The sequence below is a fragment of the Halictus rubicundus genome, chromosome 1 (assembly GCF_050948215.1).
Source record: "Halictus rubicundus isolate RS-2024b chromosome 1, iyHalRubi1_principal, whole genome shotgun sequence".
NCBI classification, from domain to species: Eukaryota; Metazoa; Arthropoda; class Insecta; order Hymenoptera; family Halictidae; genus Halictus; species Halictus rubicundus.
Genome location: NC_135149.1, coordinates 26462218 through 26485907, shown reverse-complemented (window position 1 = coordinate 26485907; position 23690 = coordinate 26462218). Strand labels below are relative to the sequence as shown.

The 23690-nt window shown below is 41.1% G+C and overlaps 1 protein-coding gene across 12 annotated transcripts in view; it reads left to right on the top strand.

Moving 5' to 3' along the window:
* LOC143358945 (thyrotroph embryonic factor) overlaps positions 1-23690 on the top strand; it is a 209737-nt gene that overhangs the window by 101506 nt on the left and 84541 nt on the right. The window contains exon 1 of one of the 12 annotated variants that reach the window (XM_076796496.1): positions 6737-8117. The exons of 5 other annotated variants lie outside the window; for them this stretch is intronic. In XM_076796496.1, the coding sequence (XP_076652611.1) occupies positions 7820-8117 (298 nt within the window). In that variant the 5' untranslated portion in view covers positions 6737-7819. Of the gene's footprint in view, positions 1-6736; positions 8118-23690 lie in introns of those variants that run through there. 6 more of the 12 variants (XM_076796505.1, XM_076796498.1, XM_076796512.1 and 3 more) reach the window with 6 other exon arrangements.

The window sequence follows — 23690 nt, the reverse complement described above, 5'->3', positions numbered from 1 at the left end:
GTCTTCGATTAATGCACACAATGCAAACTCAACCTAGAGTAAGGGACCCAATTAATGTGTCTATATTAATGATTTTTAAAGCATGACGATTATTAACAAAGAGATATTAAATTCTTTTCATTAAAATCAGTTAACATGTTATACATCGTTTTCTTTCATTTTCATTATGCTATAAAAATAAGGATAATTAATATAGTCACAGTAATTGGTACTCAGACAGTAATTGGGTCTCTTACCCTAGGTTTAAGAAAGAGTTTAAAAAAAGTTAAGAAATTTAAGAAGTTTAAACTTCAGAAAAGTTCAAGAAACCAAATCGCGCGACTATGTAGAGGGAAAAGTTTCGGAAACGATAAAACGAGAATCAAGTTGTTTGTATCCGCTCGTGTTATTTAACAACATTGGAACGTACGCATTGCGAGAGGAGCGTTTAGGAGAGCCTAATTGGTCCCAGTGTTAGATCAGAGTGGGTACAGTTACCGAATTCGATCGCCGCCGCCGTTGTTACTCAACTATTACCCGGTGACAGTTGACCGGCGATGGCGGTAGTGCTTTATGACACAACAGAGCCGAGTACGTATTTCCCTCCCGGGATCCTACTCCAAATATAAATTCTGCGGAGAGTTAGGTTCGAAAAAGCGAGCCGGGACGAGCCGGGGCAGCGTTCCCGTTTCGTTTTCATTGGTACCGGGCGACCTTTCTCTTCGTGGTAGCTCGGCCGGTCGCGTCGGGAGAAAGGGAAAAATGGCGGTCGGAGGAGGGCGAGGATCAGGATGAACGAAGACGGCAACGTTAATTCTGCCTGGAAGAAGCATAAGAAGCTCTGAATCACCGGTGAACCGGTCCCGTAGCCGCGTTGCGCGAACGCGGAAACCGCTGGCAGCCTCGCGCGGGTCACGGAAGAATTCCTTTCTCCTCCTCCATTGTCGTTCCTCTTCCTCCTTCTCGCTTCTTCCTCTTTTCGGTCTCCACTTCATCCTCCGGTCTCCTCATCCTCCTTCTCCGCACGTGACCGTCCCCTCTCCTTTCTTCCGTGCCCTTCCTTACACAGTGTTTACTCAATTTATGTCCAAAACTCGGGTCTAGCCACGGACATATATCGGCCAGGAGATACTATTCGTTGAACTTTACACTCCTCCGCGACCGAGGTCTTTCGAGCTACTCCCCCCCCCCCTCGTCCACGGGGTATACGCTCCGGTGGTGGGGATAACACCGCGACATTTATCTGCCACGCCTCGGCGACATATAGGTCGGCGATATACAGGAGGTACTATTCTTTCGAGAGGTCTCTCGAGCTTCTTGTCCTCTCACAGGGTATACCCCGCGGCAGTGGGGATAGTTCTGCGACTTTTATCGACTAGGAGTTTGCGATATATATTGAGTAAACACTGTATTTGTTCCTCTCCTTTCTTCGGCGTCGTGTCCTTCCTTATACAGTGTTTACTCGATTTATGTCCAAAACATGGGTCTAGGACATATATCGGCCAGGAGATACTATTCTTTCGAGAGGTCTCTCGAGCTTCTTGTCCTCTCACAGGGTATACTCCGCGGCAGTGGGGATAGTTCTGCGACTTTTATTGGCTAGGAGTTTACGACATATATAGAGTAAACACTGTATTTGTTCCTCTTCTTCCTTCGGCGCCGTGTCCTTCCTTATACAGCGTTTACTCGATTTATGTCCGAAACACGGGTCTAGCCACGGACATATATCGGCCAGGAGGTGCTATTCTTTCGAGAGGTCTCTCGAGCTTCTTGTCCTCTCACAGGGTACACCCCGCGGCAGTGAGGACATTTATAGTTCGGGGACTTTTGTCGGCTAGGCATTTGGGACATATATAGAGTAAATATATAGAGTGTATAGAGTATATAATATATAGAGTATTTACTTGCAATTTAATCGAATGTAATTATTCGAACGGCATCGAACGAAGTACAGTGTTTACTCTATATATGTCCCAAATGCCTAGCCGATAAAAGTGCCAGACCTATCCCCACTACCGCGAAGTATACCCCGTGAGGGGCCAGAAACCGAGGCCTCTAGTTGTCCTTTTCTACGTTAGGCGTGAATCAAAGGATAGTATCTCCTGGCCGATGTATGTCCGTGGCTAGACCCGTGTTTTGGACATATATCGAGTAATCACTGTATTTGTTCCTCTCCTTTCTTCGGCGCCGTGTCCTTCCTTATACAGTGTTTACTCGATTTATATCCGAAACACGGGTCTAGCCACGGACATATATCGGCCAGGAGATACTATTCATTGAACTTTACACTCCTCCGCGACCGAGGTCTCTCGAGCTACTGGGCCCCCCACCGGGGTATACCCTGCGGTGGTGGGGATAACACCGCGACATTTATCGGCCACGCCTCGGCGACATATATAGAGAATCCACTGTGTTTCCAGACCGAAATAACTTGTACGAGAAAATAATAGTCTGCGTGGGGTTTGTTAATACTCTTTCCGAGACGAGAATAGCTTTATGTAAAGAAACTTTATGAGTTATGAAAATCATGCACAGATAGTCAAGTTTTACGTCAGTATCTAAAACCGTCATAGAATTGTTCCCAGATATTTATTACAAAGGTGAGCGACGATATTAGAACCAGAGGTGGCAATGTTTGGCGAAATAAATATTTCAAGTACTACTTAATATTTTACAGTAAAATATTTTAGTAAAATATTTTTGTTCTGACAATCTAAACCACGAAATACAATATTTTTATTTCAAAAATCTGAATCATAAAATAAAATATTTCCAGTCAACAATCTAAGACACATAATGTTTTATTTCAATAATCTGGCATCAAATAAAATACTTACATTGAATACGAACCATTATTTTCAGCAAGAATATTTAAAAGAAAAGGAATAAAATATTTCCAGACGAAATCCAAATATTTTTAATATTCTATTTTGAAATAGTATTTTAAAAACTTATTGCATCAAATGAAATATTTCATTTTCAAAGTTGCACGCATACTTTACGATAAGTAGGATCATTTACTATTTACTATTTTAAAAATACTATTTTACCCAGCTGTGGAACCAATGAACAAGTATCAACTATGCCTGGATACTTCGCCTGCAATTGGAAAGTTTAGAATTCATTTATCAATTATGCTAGTGAGTTCGTTTTATACAAGTCTTACTAGAGATAACTGGAGGAAAAAATAAAAAAGACAATTTTTAAAACTTTTACTCGAGCCCGAAATGGAAATTAAAAAATATGCATTTCGTGTATCTATGTTAGCTGTAAATGTGCTGAAAATTAAAAAAAAAAACGACAAAGATGTAAGAATCTGTGGATTTTTCGAAAGACGTAGAAAATTGTGATTTTTGCTCAGACCGGAAAAGATTAAACCTCTCGAGGACTGACTTCGCTTTGATAATTATCGACGAAGTTGATAGAAAACGAGTTGTATCAGAACGTTGAAAAAAAAGGGGTGTTTCAGTGATTAATCGCGGGCGATTAGACGGTCATTTATCCAGCGACAGCGCACGAGGAAAGGCAGTAGTCGCAGCTGTTAGAATCTTTCCCGAAGAACCGGAGGAACTCTCTCTCCGTGCCCCACTCGCGGTGCCCCCGTACGGTCCCGGTAAAACCGTCCAGTTTCCCCCCCGATCGGCTCGGCGTCGTCGTCGCGGCATTTCGCCACTTTCGATTTTACCTGGCGAGCACCGTATAGCCGTAGCTCCGTTACCGTTAATTTCATGGATCGGTCACGATCGAACCGCGGCACCAGGAAGTGGGTCGATCTGACGTAGAAAACGGGGACAGGCTGCGTGCGCTCGGGGGTCCTTCTCGATCTCTAGCAGTCCACGTTCCGATTTCTTTCGTTTTTCTTTCTCCTCGTGCGTCACAATGACTGTCGCCTTCTGTCGCACCGTCGCGTCGCGTCCCGTCGCGTCGCGTCGCGCGACGCGTTGTTTGTTTTACTAACGCCGCCGCGCCGATCGGCGTTATTTTATTGAAACGAGAGCTGCCTGGAAACTCGTTCCTCAGATTAACAGTTTTGGAAAGTCAAATCTCGAATGGAAATCTGTCCGAGCATTTTACGCGTTCGCCAGTGTCCACGGGGTTGTGTTGAGCTGGATCGACGGTACAGGTTCGGCTGGTTTACGTTTCAGGATTTAGGTTTAGTGCGCTTTTTGTGAAATTCTTGGTGGATACGAAAAATTATGAGATCTGTAATTTATCAATTTTGTGTCGAATTGTTTCGTTTTTTGGGGGGGACTGTCGACGGTCGTAGCCGTTGGAAAAACATCATTGATTAATGTTTCATTTTTTCCCAAACCTCTTATTTAACCGTACCAAGTATGAAAATGAAAATTGTGTTGAACAATTATGAGGAACAGGGATTCGAAAAAATGTATGTGTTTTAGTGCGCTTTTTAGTCCGATTGGGTCTGGTTCAGGTGAAACTCATGGTGGATACGAAAGATGATGAGATTTGCAATTTATCAATTTTGCGTCGAATTGTTTCGTTTTTTGGGGGGGACTGTCGACGGTCGTAGCTGTTGGAAAAACATCATTGATTAATGTTTCATTTTTTCCCAAACCTCTTATTTAATCATGCCAAATATGAAAATGAAAATTGTATTGAACAATTATGAGGAACAGGGATTCGCAAAAATGTATGTGTTTTAGTGCGCTTTTTAGTCCGATTGGGTCTGGTTCAGGTGAAACTCGTGGTGGATACGAAAAATTATGAGATCTGCAATTTATCAATTTTGCGTCGAATTGTTTCGATTGGGGGGGGGGGCTGAATGGTCGTAGCCCTTGGAAAAGCATAATTAATTAATGTGTCATTTTTTCCCAAACCTCTTATTTAATCATGCCAAATATGAAAATGAAAATTGTATTGAACAATTATGAGGAACAGGGATTCGAAAAAATGTATGTGTTTTATTGCGCTTTTTAGTCAATTGGGTCTGGTTCAGGTGAAACTCATGGTGGATACGAAAAATGATGAGATTTGCAATTTATCAATTTTGCGTCGAATTGTTTCGATTTGGGGGGGGGGGGGGCTGAATGATCGTAGCCCTTGGAAAAGCATAATTAATTAATGTGTAATTTTTTCCCAAACCTCTTATTGGACCATGCCAAATATAAAAATGAAAATTGTATCGAACAATTATGAAAATCCAATTATGAAATTTTAATTTTAAAAATTCCACACCGGCGCCGAGTTAAAATCAAGCAACGACGAGTATACACGTCGAACGCAGGCCAAATGCCGCTATTATAAATTTCAGGAAATAAGTAAAGCGAAATGAGGAGAGAATTACATTTTTATTCGATAAGAAATTAACAATTCATTAACGTCAACCACACTGCAACAGAGTTTTGAATTGACGATGGTTAACAAAAGATTTACGGGACCTGTCAAAATGACGGGTTCCACGTTCTTTAACCCATTTGCATCATTAGCGTATATATACGCTCAATTTTCCTGGTCGCTATCACCGGAGCGTATATGTACGCTCAATTTATTTTTTCCTATAATGCTGAAATATGAAGTTCTTTTACTTGTAGTCGTTTTTGTACTTAAACATAATAAAAAAAAAAGTTTGGTGATAAAGGCCTTCTTTTCATATATCCTTATGATGCAAATGGGTTAATTTACAATTATTGTAAAAGTGCATTTATAGGAAATTTAAAGCTGCTAAAAATGTGGCTATATTCTCGATATTTTTATTAAATAATCCCAACTGGCCGCTCTTAGTGCTCCGTAAACCTACTGTTAATAACCTTAACACTAGAACTACCGAGCCAGTGAAAATTACTGGTGGATGATTTCTTCTTGCACGATTACTGAAACTATGAAAACGTTTCCCCAAGAAATTTTGTAATATATCTCTTTTTTAGAGTACATGTTACCATAAAAATCGTCTGAAACCTGAGCAAATTCAATCTTGCTGTTATCATAAAGGGATAAGTCTAAGTCACGTTCAGGGCTCGGTAGTTCTAGTGTTAATAACTGAGAAACAATATAACTGTAATTTTCAATTGTTCCGACAATTTCACCGTTTCGTACACTATTCCCCCATTTTCGCAACAATTCCGAAACGCATCGTGTTACATCGGAACCGTGTTGGGTAAGGATTGACAGCACCCCTAATCAGTCCATTGATTCAGCAAACAAACGAGTGAAACCATCACCATCTCCAAAGAAAAATCCGCCGCTCTAACATCGCTCTCACCCCCGCAGCGTCCTCGCCGAATCTCAAGGCCTTCGGAGCCCGGGGTTTCGCAAACACGGAAGCCGGTGGGCACCTGTCGGCTCCCGGATTGGCCGGGTGGCTCTTCGGAAAAGCGAATCGCCACGATCGCTCGAGAAAATCCTGGAGCGCGCAGGTCCGAAAGGAAAAGGGGTTGTAGGAGAAAAGAGAAACGACGCTCCGCGAAACGAAGACGCGTTCGTCGTGGCGGACGCTAGTCGAACAAGGACACCGCTATCTGTCTCCATTCAACGAGGAGTAGGAGAGGAGTGGTGGAGGATCTGTGTATCTCTGCGGAGGGGTGGGGGCAAGGAAGGGGGAAGACGGCGGTACCGGTTGGTGGGGGGTGGGGGCGGGAAAAAGCGGATGTTCGGTGAACGGGAGAGAGACGCTGATGGACGCGCGGCGGGGAGAGAGAAGAACGTGGACGCGTGTGCTCGCGGGAGAAGTGTGCGAGAGAGGGGACGGAGTAAGAGAGAGAGAGAGGGGGTATGGATCGTAGCCGGAGCAGTCAGTGTCTTTCCGGACGCCGCAGATTCGAGGCACGCAGCTCTCTCTCCCCTCTCTCTTCCTCCATTGTCACAATATCTTTTTCTCTCTCTCTCTTTTATCCAGCTCCAACCCCCTCCCCTTCATCCCTTGATCACCGAGCAGCTTCTCGGCCTCTCCCTTTCCGCCCTTCCTCGTGTTGTCTCACTCTCTCTCTCTCTCAACCTCACACTCATTCCGCTCGCTCTCCTCTCTCGCGGTTCCAGGACGACGAAGCGCGTCACCGTCTCTCTCCCCCCCACCATCCGGAACCCGCGAGCACCGGCCAATCGGCGTCTAGCTTCCGGCAACGGTGACGGCCCAATGGGCGAACACCGGCGACGGATAGACGCTGACGATCGCTGATTTTGACAGTCGACACACGACGACGGTACCGTGCTGCGCTCTCCTTTCCGTGCGTCTGCGAACAGGCCTCCTCGCACCTGGGACCCTGTGGCTCTCGGCGACCGTTCGTGTTCGGCGGCGGCGAGAAACAGTTTGTCAACAAGAACTCCCGGTGTGCTGGAAGAACGGGGGGCTGCTCCCTCGATGCCCTCCGGTTGACAGTGAACAGTGGTCCTCGGGGGAGAGAGGGTGGCTTCGCCTCGAGATCACCACGTGGTCCCTCGGTGGTCCCTAGAGGTGTCCCAGTCTCTTACGGTACCCAGAGTCCTTAGGACACCCCCGGGGGGGTCAGTGAATAGTGCGCCGGGATACTCCGGGTGGTTCGCGTGACTTGGCCGGAAGAGCCGTGTCGGGTGCAGGGACGAATAGACAACTGGGAACGCGCGAAGCCTCGGCGCGCGCCTTGCACCCTTGCCCTGTTGCACCCTTGCGTTCGCCCGCGGTAGCTTTCCGTTGAACCCCTTGGAAGTCGAACCTGAGGTCTCTTTTCCAAAGGCGGCCTTGGAAGTTGCTCTGTTTTCTTTTGGTGTTTCGCGTTTTTGTAACTGTTCGGTGAACCGGGTCGGTGGATTTTTTTTTTTTTTTTACGGTGCATCATACAGACGGTGTGAGAGTGGTCCGACGACACGGGGTGCGAGGACTTAAATGCCCGCGTGAGAGGGTGAATCGATGAGCTGCGCCATGGAGTATCAGCAGTTGGCGCCACCGCCGGTACCAGGCGTGCTGCACCAAGCGCACCACCAGCAGCAACAGCATCAGCAAACGGTCCAACCCCCGCAGCCGCACATCGTGGTCGCGCCTGCGCACCAGCAACAACCCCAACAACCACCGCCGCCGCCGTTGCCGCCCACGTCACACGGGCATCAGGTGGTGCACGCGCCACTTCCGCCTATACACGACGACAGCACCAGCTCGAGGTGGAGCCAGTATCAACACCTATGGAGGCAGCACCACGTCTATGTCAATGGTAGGGTGTCGTTGCTTAGAGAGTTTCCAGGTGGTTCTATGGCGTTACACCCTCCCCCCACCCTCAACCCCCGTGGAACCTCGTCGGTGGTGTCGATAGTTCGAGATGTCCTTCGGGCTTATTGATCCTTTAGTGGAGAGGTCTTTGTTGTCACCGTGGCAATTTCACAGCAGGGATTTGTTATATTATGGGTACCCATCATTATTTGCAAAGAATCTGTTTTGCCTTCAGTTCTGAGCCGATCGTTGGAGAGGAAACACGTATTCTTTTACAGTTTTCGGTAAAGCAGCCTGTGTTCAAAATATTCGAAAAAGTATAATTTGTTTTACAACCCTGTAATAAAATGGCGGCGTCCGTACCTTCCGAGGATCATATTCGTCATGGCAAACTTTTTTCATTTTCATGCGGGATTTAATGTAACAACAAAGAAAATTCGCGATGTTTACGGAGATGTATCGAAGGTCAACAAGTGTCAACGTTGGTTCAGAAGGTTTGCTGCCGGTGATTATGATCTCTCCGACAGGCCTCGAAGTGGACGACCAGTTGAATTTGATAATGACACCCTAAAATCTCTAGTGGAAGCTGATCCAAAATTAAGTATACAAGAATTATCGGGAAGCCTTGGGTCCACATGGTCAACTATACAAAGGCACCTACACGAAATGGGAGAGGCATACAAGCAAGGAACATGGTTACCGCATCAATTATCTGAGACCAACAAGAATATTCGTCGATCAATTTGCACTTCATTGCTATCCGGATTTCGTAGAGATCTATATCTTAGCAGAATCGTTACCGGAGATGAAAAATGGATTGTTTATGATAACATAAAGCGTTCCAAGCAATGGCTTTCTGCAAAATCAAACCGCAATATCAACCCCTAAACCTAGCTTATCGCTTAGGAAGGTGTTACTGTGCATTTGGTGGGACTGTCGTGGCATGATTCACTTTGAGTTGTTGAAATCTGGAGAAACAGTTACTGCTGAGTTGTATTGTCATTATTGAAAAAGAGGGCATCTTTAGTCCACAGAAAAGGTGCAAATTGACAATGCCCGGCTCCATACAGCGAAACTTACTCAGGAAAAAATCAAAGAATTGCTATGGGAAGTTTTACCGCACCCCCCGTACTCACCGGATATTGCTCCCTTTGACTATCATCTTATCTCTGGAGCATTATTTGAGAAATAAAACATTCACTTCTGTAGAAGATGTAAGGAGTCACCTTGAGTCATATTTTGCTTCAAGAACCCTGGATTTCTATAAGAGGGGGATTGAAAATTTGCAGAAAAGATGGCAAACTGTCCTTGATAATTGTTAGTTTTTGAACAGTGGATTTATTAAAGTAATTTTTAATCAAGGTTATTACATATTGAATACATATGAAGAAATACGCGCACGCCGTACAACAGACACGAGGAACAGCCACACACCGAATACCGCGTTCGAGAGAGAAAACAAAAAAGAAACTACAACGAAAGAAGGTCCACGAATTTTCTGGAATGGCGCGTAATTTGAATATTCCAACAATAATGATGGAGATTATATAATAAGTTATGAAATAAAAACTTGAATTTACTACAAAGTTTGTTTTAGATTTCAAAATAATTGATTACTTGTGGGTCCCTTTAATATTTGATCGATGACCGAAAGTCTTATCGACCCTAATTTTGTAACCCCCAGGCAACGTCAATTTCAAGTACCGTGATTGAATATTTCTGCTTTAATTTGGTGTTTACGAAAACTACATAAAATTATGACCGAAGGTCTTATCGACCATAATTTTGTAACCCCCAGGCAACGTCAATTTCAAGTACCGTGATTGAATATTTCTGCTTTAATTTGGTGTTTATGGGAACTACATAAAATGATGACCGAAGGTCTTATCGACCCTAATTTTGTAACCCCTGGGCAACGTCAATTTCAGGTCCCATGTTTATATATTTTTGCTTTAATTTGTTGTTTATGAAAACTACATAAATGTACGTTTTTTAAAATTATTTTCTACACTTCTCGAAGGGTTGTTAATGCTTCACCCACAGGAAGCCTATTAGTAGGTTTTTAATGACTGAGCTGGGTGTAAAAGAAGCTCTACAATTTAGTTGTTATGCTATGTTAGTTCTGAAAATTTGTTGAATTATGAATAAAATTTCTGACGCTTTTCAACTATTTACTGAGACATTCTCAACCCTTGATTTTCGATTTTAAAGAGATTATTTGGAAATTGACGATGAATAATCTGTTGTTAAAATAGGATTGTTTATGTATTCGCAGAAACTTATTGGTCTAAAATCAGCATTGACAGTCTTATCAACACTAGGTTTAGGGACCAGTCAAAATCTGGGTTCTAGTATTCTTAATTCACAATTATCGAAGTTGTGAAGATGCACGATTGAGAAATTATTCAACAAATTTATTTCCTTGGGTATATATTGTAAAGAAAGTGGCAAAAATTTCTATAGACACATTTTCGTTATTTTTATAAAGTAATGTAGAAAAAGTAGAACAGTCTTCTAAAAACCAGAAGAGATTCTTAAAATTGTAATGTAATAAAATATTTATTATTTTCATAACCCAAGACCCTTGACAAGGATAAAGAAGTTCTGTTGTTACAAATGAACCTCCAAAAATGTCCACCTACTGACATGAATATCTACAAGAATACTTTTTCATTGACCCCGTAATTTTTCTGGTGTATATTATTAATTGACAAAAAATCCTTTTATTTTACATATTCAAGCTTCTACAGTCTCGATCTGAAGCTCGGAGATTGTATCTAGAGATTGTTCGGTATACGTTTGGCAAAGGTTTAATTAGATTACTCAGGTGAAGCCATGAAGCTGGTGTAAAGGTCAGCTGAAGTTCCTCAAACGGGACTGCACGTTTCAGATACTTACGTTCGCAATCATTCTTGCTCAACTACAAACACTGAAATTAAGATAAAAACTACGATACACAAAACATAAAAAAATCAGTAGACTGCATGGTCAAAAAGTTGTGAGCAGACATGTTTGTTAATTAGAGCCTTTACTACAACAGGCACAGATCTTTCTGTTACCTTAATGCGTTTTTTTGGACGATCTTTCCCACCTGTCACGACCTCTTAAATTTCTCCTCGACCGAAATTATGACACCGTGCGCCTGCTTTGCGTCATCGCTCATTAAACACGTAATATAACAAGGTATGAATATTAAAATCCAGTGAACGTCTCTCTTTCGAGCCTGGGCACGTTTCATCTCCGGTACTCCTTGAAACTCGTCGTAAATCAAATGAAAAATCGTCGCGATATTTTCCATCTAGCCGGGACGTTTTTATTTTTCAGAGCATGTACCGCAAGAAAAAAAAAAATATGGAAAATCATTGCAAAAATTGGAAATAGACGAGCCTCGGACACATATAACTGGCTGTTCCATGTCACAGTTACACCCTGAAATTGAAGCTCTTGTATTTTTTAACTTCTGCCGAATTATCTCTCGCGATAGCCCGCTAAATTTATTCCCCTTTTATGCAAAATATTACTCATTTTTAGAACGCATCTAATTACATTCGAAATATTCTGCTCGATAAGAACGTTATCGCTATAAATATATACTATAAATTCTATAAGTACTACTATAATATTTCAACTGCAAAGTCAAACTTCAAATTGCCCGTAACAACTCCATTGCAAATAGCAAACTCGTGTTTATGCAATTTTCTTTTTGGGTTAGTTCAATCCTTTACAAGACTCGTTTCAATGATCAGGAGGTACAGTCATTATCGCCACATCGAAATGTTCTTATTACAAATACAGTGATTTCTCTATATATGTCGCCAAGGCCTCGATGATAAACGTCGCGGAATTATCCCCACTTCCACGGGGTATACCCCGAGGAGTCTAAACATAAGACGGCTCGGGCATGTCTCCTGGACGATACATGTCGCTGGCACTTCTCGATATATGTCACTTGTAATTGTTCGTAAGTGTTTGTGATTCAAATAAATCTGAAATAATTGTCACAGAAGACATAGAAGGCATTAAGATTTATTTATTGTAAGGGGTAGAAAAAGAACAGAGATTGGACCACGCCTCCAACAAAGGAAATTGCAAATGTTAACAGCACGACCCAGATGTTTGATTAGGTGGATGAAGTGGACGAAGAAAAATTCGATCGATAAGCTTTTTCCGAAAATCGGCAAACGTGGATCGCGCGGATAAAACACGAGAGAGTGCTATTCGCGAATCAGAAACGCCCACCTGTTGCTTACATCAGGTTGCCTACATTTTATCCGCAATTATATCGCGGCGTGATCTAACGATCGACTTAGATCATACACGCCGCAGACTTTCTCCGTCATTTCTCCCCCTTTGATTTCAACCGTGATCTACAAGGCGCGCTCTTGTATCTAATAACGATCCACAAAAAACGGGTACTAACCAGAAACTTCCGTTATACCGTTACTTTTAATCATTCTACCTTTTGTATATTTGCAGACCCATTAACATAGGCCACGATTTTTTAAATATTGCATAATATTTTTTTATTTTATTCTGGATTTATCAAGGACTCTTAGCTTTGTAATTTGTGTCTTAAGTCGCAGGCTTAATTGTATAGTTTAAATTAATTTTGCAGTTATTGGGTGCTTGCTAATAAGACGAGACTGTCGAGATTTGTATGAAAAATTAAAATTCTCTGTTAATTGCGGGAAACAGGAGCTACATAGAAATTTTAGTTGTGGATAGTACGTCGTAATTGTTTACATTCTTCTAATGTTTCTCCAGTTTTCAATCTCACCATAAACGCATAGGGACGACACGTGTAAAACAGTGGAAAAATTTGAAGAGTTCGAGACATATCATTTTTAAATTAATAAATTCTCGTAGGAGGAAATAAATTGCTGGCTGTTTCTCAAATCTTGAAATGGATGCAGTTTTTAACGTTTCACCGATCAAATGGTAGATAAACATAATCTGAAATAGTTCAATGAAAAGAGGAACAAGTCGGTGCTGGTCGGGCGACGTAGTCCAGCGAATTGTTTATTTATTTCTGGGTTCAGGCCCGCGTTCCCTGTCGCGCGTAAGTTATTTATTGACTCCGGCGATCCGAGTTAACGGGTTCGAACATGGAGCGTGAATGAATCATGCGTGTCCGCTTGCGAACGTGTGAATTCACCTATGCACCTATCCTACTTGCGACGGAATCGACTCAAGGCTATTAACATTTGCATCCTCCCACGTCTTCCACTTATTCTATCTCTATCTGGCCATCTGTTCAGCCGGTCTATCCGTCTCTCTCTCTCTCTCTCTCTCTCTCTCTCTCTCTCTCTCTCTCTCTCTCTCTCTCTCTTCGTCGCTCGTCCTTTTCATCCGAGCCGCTCTTTTGCTCTTTTGTTCAAAAGGGAAGCGACTCGCGGAAAAACACGAGGCTCATCGCGAAACCGCTCGCCAAAATGGCGTCCGAAACTGCAGAATATTCTCCTCTTATCAGTAAACCGTGAACTTCATGCGTTTAGCGTAACTTGTCCAGTGAACGAGATGCATGAACGCTTAGGCTGCGCGTCCGTTGAAATCAGTATTCGCAAATCGTTATTTAATTGCCTGACTGCTGTTTCTATAAGAAGGCTGTGTCGTTGTTGAGACCTTACCATTGTTAAGTCCTTGATTCGAACAATATTTGATCGTGGCGTTAAAAATCTGACGTGGGATTGAACGAAAAGAAAAACGTAAAATGGGCCAAACGAGCGATGAACTGACTTCAATTTCGAATAAATTCAATTTTGTTAATTTTAATTAGCAGAGGTACCGCGGTGAATGATAATTACGCAAATTTATCCTAGGTTCACTGCAGCACCTCGCAAATTGCATAGCTGCAATGTAAAACAGCGAAAAGATTTTTCAAAATTTATTTTCAAATATTATTTTTAACATATTGCAATTATTAATGAATGAAGTGAATTCTTATTTGGGCGATATTTTTATTTTGCATAAAAATCCCCGGTCTACTTATTACAACAATTAATTGATTCGTTGAGAGGATTTTTTGGAGGTATTGTATTAATTGTTGGGAAGTGGACGTTTATAGCAATTGCGTAGATGGCAATGTTCGTGTAAGCTGTTTGTGCATTTTTTAACACACACTTTTAATGTTAACGTACTCGAGCCGGTTGTTTTTCTCGATTCGATTTAATTGCTAGGAAGCAGAGCATAAATTTAGAGGTTCTCTAAATTATTTATCGCGAGTTCAATCTCACTATAATTCATGCGCTGCAACGTGATATGAATGGAGAAAGTGCACTGTCCTAATAAGTACTTGGAGGAACTGAGTGCATTTAAATTCGCATTTCTGAAGACAAAGTTAAGCGAATACAAACTGTAGCACGTAATACAATTGCTTCGGTTGTGCTAAAGTTTAATGAACTTCGATGACTTTCTCCGTTTCAAGTTTACAAATTTCTAGTAACATTGAACGATGCACAAAGAGTGCAGTCAAACTGCATTTCCTTCTCAAACGCTCCGACAAATCAGAGATAAAGGGACATTGAACGTCAGTAAAAAAACGATATTTTGTGCAATCCAAGAAATTTCAATCTTTGAAAAACTTGTAACGAAGATTTAAATGCAAATTCATTTTTTGAAATCTTTTTACACATTTTTAGACACACAAAAATTGCAGTGAAATTGTCAAGAGTGAAACTTCACGTTCAATATTTATTAAAACTTGTTCGTTGTGTGCTGCATATTTGCATTAAGGTCTACAAATTTTGTATGCACTATAGATGCAAATTTGCATATTTTCGGACAAATTCGAGAAAGCAGAAACTATAGCAAAATTATATTTCTGTTTCTAGTGTTCCACTGGAAAACATTCAGAGTGAACTTCAATGAATTTTGTGCACAATACATTTTCATTAGAGTCGGCGATCTATTAACAAATTTTCCAACGATCTGCACACAAATTCGCATATTTGCAGACAAACTTGACAAACCACAAACTATAGCAAAATTATGTTTCGGTTTCCAATGGTCCGTTCACTGGAAAATATTCAGAGATGAAAAATTAATTTTGTGCACAACGCATTTTCATTGCAGTCTGCGATCTATTAACAAATTTTCTAAAGATCTGCACACAAATTCACATACTTGCAAACAAATTCGACAGACCAAAAGCTATAGCAAAATTATATTTCAGTTTCTATTGGTCCAGTCAATGGAAAATATTCAGAGTGAACTTCAATGAATTTTGTGCACAATGCATTTTCGTTACAGTCTGCGATCTATTAACAAATTTTCCAACGATCTGCACACAAATTCACATTCTTGCAGACAAATTCGACAGACCAAAAGCTATAGCAAAATTATATTTCGGTATCTAATGGTCCAGTCAATGGAAAATATTCAGAGATGAACTTCCGAACAATTATAATAAAATTGTAGAAATGATTCCTCTGAAAGGAAATGAAAATAAACGAAAGGATGCGGCAGTATGGTCGTTTCGCGAATGGTTTCCAGGTCCTAAAGGCAAGATCGTTGATCGATCCACGTTCTTCGTCGTTTAACTCGGCCGTTTAGCGCTCGCGTGCGTTCTAAAACGTCAAACGACCTCGTGAGCTCGTTGCGGCCGCGTTGTCGGGCGTGCTCGTCGAATTGTCGTCGAACACAATGGATCAAAGCGCTTCGGGGGGGCACAATGCTAGGGATGGGCGGACCAGCCCGTCCTGCGCTTTGACGTTGTCACGTCAACAATGACGAATCCGGGGATCGTGTCATTCCCCGAAATATATCCGCGTCTTCTTCCTTTCTTTTCTCCTCGATTTGTTTTCCTCTTTTTCCCTTTTTTTTTTCGCCATCAGGAAAACGCGATTACGTAACGCCACCATTGGTCCTCTAATCGCTCGTTACGGTTCATTAGAGAAATTTTGCCGATCTCCCAGTGGTTAACAATACGGTTCGAAAATTCTCTGGTATGACTATGCTTATTTTCAAATTTGCGTTCCATTCTGTTATTATGGTCATGGGATAGTTAACAGTATGCTTCAGGAACATTTCAGGAATGTCCCTGAATTTTAAAAATATTTTTTTGTAATATTATTTCTGTTTAATATTGTCCTAAAATATTTGTAAGATTTCTTTTGGCATATGGGATCTGTATCAGAGATTGAATAAAATTAAACTGGAGATGAATGTGCAAAATCGTCTGCATAAATGTAATTGTAAATCCAGTCATAAAATTTTCCATGCATTTTGTGTACACAAATGTATAAAAATTGTGACTCTAACAAGGACTGACTCGCTAAAAAGCAAGTCAAAAATCATTTATTGAAGTCGACCATGAAGGAAGCAAAAATTTTACCTAATTCTAGTATTAGTAGACTAGTCAACGAAGCCACAGATTTGCACAAACCTGTTCAAACTCGCTCAAACCACTCTGAAAGATATTGATTTTATTCCACAAACAGTTCCAACATCGATTTTAAACTTTAAATTATTAATTCGCAAAAAAATGAGCGCGTGAAGCGACAGTACAGGGAAGAAGATCCGCGGACGTTCAAGAAGAGCGTTCGCAATCGTGTTCAGCGAGCGCAGAGTTAACAGAGGTCAAGATACCGATCAGAAAGATGGATTTAGGTCACGAGGGAGGAGCAAGTCGGTGGAAAGTGTTTAAAATCTAATTTCAGCAAGCGCAGAAATAAACGGCTCGCGAAGATGTTTCCTCGTTCCCGTCATCCTCCGGGGTCCGATTTATCGTCCGCGTTCTTTTTCTTTTCTTTTGTCCTCGCGACGAAGACAGAGAACTTCTATTTTTTGTGTTCTCTCTTTATTGACGCTCGATCTGTTCAGGTCCCGCGGGATCGTCGAATCGGCCGTGTTCGAATAGGCGGTTTACATGAATCGAGGTCACAGGTCGGCCTCCACTTTGCGTCATAGACGTGTCAGCATTCTCGATATTAATTACTAGCGACTTGCGCGACCACGGTCCCGCCTCGTACCTGAACTTACCTTCGAAACGTGTTTCCAACGATCCGCGCTCGTGTTTCTGTACGATTCGATCGGTGTACAGTGTTGGAAAAAATGCTCGCGGAATGCCGCGATATTTATTTCAGAGTAAACACGAGAAAACGTGATTTTTATGCTTCGGTTACTTTGAGGTGTCCGTAAAAACGGGATGCCGATTCGTACGCGCCATTCTCAGGAGGGCTGACCACCTCGGGCACAATCTCCTTAAATTCCTTGGAAAATCGCAGCTGCAATATTTATTCCGATTAAGTGCACCTTAAAGTAGCATTATTCTCGGGATTTGATCATTTTAGAAATGAAGAAAACTGGAAATTCGCAGCTGCAATTATTGGGCAGGCTGACCAGCGCAGGCACAATCTCCTTAAATTCGTTGTCCGAGGAATTCTAATAAATCCTGAAAACTTGGTGTAGCCACGATAAAAATTGGAGATTCGTAGCTACAATTTTTAAGCAGGCTGGCCAATGCAGAAACAATCTCCTTACATTTTTTGTCGGAGGAATTATAATAATTCTGAAAACTTGATATAGCAACGATAAAAATTAAAAATTTGTAGCTACAATTTTTAAGAAGGCTGACCAATTCAGGCACAGTCTCCTTAAACTTTTTGTCTGAGAAATTATAACAAATCCTAACAACTTGGTATAGCCACGATCAAAATTGGAAATTCGTAGCTGCAATTTTCAGGCAGGCTGACCAATGCAGAAACAATCTCCTTAAATTGTTTGTCCGAGGAATTATAATAATTCTGAAAACTTGATATAGCAACGATAAAAATTGAAAATTTGTAGCTACAATTTTTAAGAAGGCTGACCAATTCAGGCACAATCTCCTTAAATTCGTTGCCCGAGAAATTATAATAAATTCTGAAAACTTGCCACTGAAAATTCTGAAAACAAGCCAGGCCAGGCCTATTCTCGTTGCATTATTCCATCATGAAAAATCACGAATGCACATTGGCGAGCTGGCGTGAACGAATGGGAATTGCATTGTCTTCGGATCGTGGGAAAGTTGATACGGTATTTTTAAGGTTTACGTTGCCCGAGCAATGGAGGGACAACCTCCTTGCATCATTAAAAGAATCGGCGAGCTTCAAACCGGACACGACAGTCGTTTGATACAAGGGACGTCGAATTTATCGTTTTTTTTTCGTCTTCCACTACGACAGATTAGACACTTATGTGATTCTTCGAATGCTTACATTGTCTAACTATCGCGGTCTGAATTTCCTTGAAGCCGTCCGTCATGAAAATTCATAGAGCTCAGATGACAGATGACGGCGAAGGCTTACTGCAAACAAATCCATTTTTAGTGCCTTTTTATTGTAGAAGCATAAATACTGAAAGAACGTTTGTGGCGTTGCTTGTATTGTCTGAACAGTGTCCGAGCAATCTCCTTCGATGCTCATATGACGAACGATGCTAATGACACGTTGCAAAAGAATACGGCCACCATATTTCTATTATGAAAGAATAAGCTTTTTTTGTGTCTCTTATAATGCTCACACTGTCTGACCTGTACGGGCTCAACCTCCTTCAATCTGTCATAAAATTTATCATGCTGACAGATGACACCGAACACCTGGCGCGAACAAATTCAATTACGTTACTTGTGTCTCTCTCTCCTGGCAGAATAAGCATACTAAATTTTTAACACTGCGTCTTGCCGAGGCAGACTCAATCCCCTTGAATTCATCTATCGTCAATATTCAAATAAAATTCAATTGCAAAGTGGTACGATTGTTTAAAAATATTGTAACTGGATTTTATACTAAGAGCCCATATGTTTGTTAAAAAAAATCCAATTTAATTAGCTTCTATTACCATAAAATGTTAGAAATATAGTCACAGTACCGTGGTCTGGTCACTATAGGCTCAATCTCTTTGAATTCGCCATCATCAAAATTTAAATATAATTCAGTAGCAAGATGGTACGATTGATTGAAAATATTGTACCTGGATTTTATACTAAGAGCCCATATGTTTGTTAAAAAAAAATCCAATTTAATTAGCTTCTATTACCATAAAATGTTAGAAATATAGTCACAGTACCGTGGCCTGGTCACTGTAGGCTCAATCTCTTTGAATTCGCCATCATCAAAATTTAAATATAATTCAGTAGCAAGATGGTACGATTGTTTAAAAATATTGTACCTGGATTTTCTGTAAGTGTACTATTGTACTGTACTGTTATTGTCATAAAATAAATTTTAGACTCACTCTCCTCGAGTTCACAAAAATCTACGTCATAATCATATGACAAGTGGTATCATTGACGTACAGTATTCTAATAGCAGCTAGATTTGTAATAGTGACATGGTCTGATTATTGCAAACTCAATTTCCAGTTACCTGTCATAGAAATTCAAAGGTTCTCAACAATTCTAATTCGACTACTTCATTACCCTTGCAAAACAAGTGCCAAGAGAATTCTATAAACCGACTCTGTCTGACCACCGCAGACCCAATCTCCTTAGTCACTGAAAATAGCAGAGTTCCAGCGTCTCGCCTGCGCTCGGCGGCAATTATCTCGTCCAATTAATTGTTCGGCGATCAAACGAAAGGACCGGAATCGATCGTGGAAGAACATTCGTCCGGAGCGGTTCTCGGTTTCTAGAGCAAAGCGAGAGTCCGGCGTGTGTCACCGCGAGTTAGCGTTTCCCGAAGACCGTGGCACATTGACCGTCACCCGACCTTCTCGAAGGCCGGCGCTTTAATCCCCGGCCTAAACGAAGCCGTAAGAAATCACTATACCTCCTCCGGGTGGCCGCGGAGAGCTCTCGCATCCACCACTCCCGTTACGTGCGCCTTCGTTTAAGGTGCACGTGTTACTCGTGACGCTGTCCGCCGCTCTTGCACGCCACCGGTTAAAGTTTCACGTTTCAGGGTCACGCTTTTGCCCAACGAGACCCAAACGGAATTCTAAACGACCTCCGGCGATGCACTCTCCCTTTCTCCCCTTCTCTCTTTCTCTCTGTCTCTCCCTTCCCCCCCCCCCGTGCTTTCTCGCGGACCGTGCTGCGATCAGCGTGGGAGGAGAAAGTGCTCGGCACTTTTCTACCGTTCTGCACAGATTTATCTTGATCGCAGAATAGCTTTTCGAGTCTTCTTCCTTTCGTTGCACTCTTTCGCGCCGGAATTTCCATTTTTTTTTTTTTTTTTTAGGAAATAAACTGCAATTATTGACACTTTCCCGATCTTCGCAGAAGCGAAATTTTTCGACTCGAAAACTGAATTTTTGTGCCGGTGAATTCGTTGTGCCAAGATCCGAAAAGTTGAGCAAATTTTCTGTTTTATTTTTATTTTATTGAAGATTTTGTATTTATCGCGTTTCCTTTAATTCTTTAAAATAATTGTTCAGAGACCTGTCGCACGTCTTGACTTTCAGATTTTTATTTTACTAAACGAATTACTTTGAGTTTATGGAATTTCTGAGGCAGTTAAGTCAAAGTGCCATTTATCGCGTTCCCTTTAATTCTTTAAAATAATTGTTCAGAGACCTGTCGTACGTCTTGACTTTCAGATTTTTATTTTACTAAACGAATTACTTTGAGTGTATGGAATTTCTGAGGCACTTAAGTCAAAGTTAACCTTTCAATTCTTATTTTACTACATAAATAGATTTGTGGCATTTTCGACGTAGCAAAGTCTCAGTCATTTTCTGAATTTTATTCTATGTGTACACAACACGCATATATTATCAGTATTTTGTCTAAATACACAACTAATAGCCAAACATTTGCACAAAAAACCGGAGAATTATAGCCATTATAATAACAAGCCATTCTACATGAACGGTCACGAAAGACTAGAACTCTTGCATACACTTTCAGCGTCGCAGTGTAACTCCGAAAAATCAGAATAAAATTCAAAAACAGTATTGTTGTTATTTATTGAATTATTTTCAATATTACAACAGATTGCTTTCACATTTACATTTTATTACCGCGTCAAATTTACAATCGAACACATAAACGGTGAACATAGGTGAAAATATTTATTTACAAGAAAAAATATTTCTCTTCACAATTTTAGGAAGCTAATCGAATAAATTCCCGCCAAAGTTTAAAACATTTATTTTGCATAAAGATACACAGTCTAGTAACGAGCGAAGCTTTTCGACCTAGTAAAATGTTTAAATAATTGAAAACATTTATTTTGCATAAAGATACGCAGTCTAGTAATGAACGATCCTCGGTGAAGGGTTTCGACAAGTCAACATTAAATCTGATTTATGAACCATGTACCTAATCCAAAGCTGCACCGAATGAATTCGCGCAGTGGAAAGATCGGAGTTCGAGGTGGCATCGATCAGCGTCGCGCAAAAAGTCGAAAATCCGGATCAAATTCACCTGTCGGCGAAAAAGCGTCGGTGGGAGGGGAGAAGCAAAAATTTGCAACGATCTCATGACGTTTTTGTTAAGGACAAACCCGACTGCGGGATGGAGGACGGTCGAATACCGCGGGCAAATCGGCTTCGAGCGATTAAACCGTTCGGAAGCCGTGCAAAAGGGACAATCGAAAAATCATTAACGGGATCGAAACAATTAGAAGAACGGCCGGGCACGCGTACCGGTGGAGTTTAACAATTCGAGGACGAAATCGCTCGCAATCCACGCTTTTCCCGATCATCCGGATTTCCTCTTACATTCATTACGACGGATTATCAAGCTTCGCTGCGTAACCAAGCGCGCGGCCGTACGCGAAATATGCGCGAGTATGCGAATAAATTGTGTGCGCGCGCACCCGCGTGCGTGCACGCCGAATGGCAATCACGCGTACGTGTTCCGCGATGCTTGTGTGTCGGTACACGTGCGTCCCGATGGGACAGAAACCAACAATTATTGCACGCGGAGGAGCAGGGGGAGGGGGAGGAACGAGAGGAGGGGTTCGCGCGACAAGCACAGCGTGGTTATTCCTACTTTTATACAAACGCGATGCGTATACACTATCGTGCAAAAGTTTCGCTGCGGCGTGTTCGAATGCGCTCTGCCTGCACCATTGTTTGCGCCGTTCGCGGACCGAATTGGTTGCATTTCAAATTTTTTGTAATTTTCCTGTCGTAACCCTTCACCGAAGCTTCGCTCATTACTAGAACTGTGTATCTTTATGCGAAATAAATGGTTTCAATTATTTAAAGATTTTACTAGGTCGAAAAGCTTCGCTCGTTACTAGACTGTGAATCTTTATGCAAAAGAAATGTTTTCAATTATTTAAAGATTTTACTAGGTCGAAAAGCTTCGCTCGTTACTGGACTGTGAATCTTTATGCAAAAGAAATGTTTTCAATTATTTAAAGATTTTACTAGGTCGAAAAGCTTCGCTCGTTACTAGGAATCTTTATGCGAAATAAATGTTTTCAATTATTTAAAGATTTTACTAGGTCGAAAAGCTTCGCTCGTTACTAGACTGTGAATCTTTATGCGAAATGAATATTTTCAATTATTCAACAATTTTACTAGGTTGCTACTCAATTCTTTCAATCTTTTATACTAATTTTTGGCACAAATGCATAAAATCCGCAGTCTAGATTGCATTACTAGATTCCAGATCTTTATGGAAAATAAAAATTGTCTGCACCAATTGCAACAAACAGGAACCAAGCAGACATTTTTTTCTTTTCCTAATGATTTCAGCAAGCGAGAAGTAATAGCAATTCTTAAATTTTTTTAATCTTCCCATTTGTTCAAATTGCATTTACTCATTTTTGTACATGAATGCGTAAAATCCGCAGTCTAATTACAACAAATGTGCATTCATTTAGATTTTCCAGAATTTTTCTTATATGTACATTAATATGGAAATTCGCTCAGAAATTTTATATTCAAATTGTGATCATTTCGTAGAAACAAATAGTACGTCCACAAGCCTGGACTCATTTCAAAGCTTGAAGCCCCTACTTTCGCCAATCAGCGTTCGTTTTCCTCTAAGATATTTTTACACAGCAGTGTAGCAGTTGGGAAACCGAAGTTCCATTTCTCCCAAAAAATGCTGCAAATTCAAACGTCTCTGAAAACTTCCAAAAATTTTTCTCGTTAACGAAACTGTTCTAGATTCGAAGATCGAAGCCTCCTCTTTACAACGACGTTTTACAAACTGATGTACGATTTTTGTTCACTGTTTTACGGAGCAAAAACGAGGAACAAGTTCGTCCGTCTGAACCCCTTATGGTCTGTGTTAGGTCTGGCTTATACTACTGTGAAGTTGGCCGCACACCTCTCATTTAAAACTCGATGGAACGACCAAAAAAAAAAAAAATGGTAGATCAATTTTCAAGGTCTCGTTGTCAAGAGGAACCTTCAATCTTTACATTCATTGTGATTTCAGCCTCGAAAAAAATTTTTCAAAGTTTTCACAGTGGTTTGAACGTACAGTATTTTCGAGAAAACATGCGTCTTCAGTTTCTCGCCCGCTGGATCCTGAAAAAAAATCTTAAAAATAAAAGATGGATTATAGAACTAGCGGATTCCAGCTTTGAAACGAGTCCAAATTTATTATCGTCGTACGATCGTTTTTCACAAAATTATTACTGTTTAAGTATAGGCAATATTTAGAGAATATGGTGTTCAAATTTTTCCTGGATTT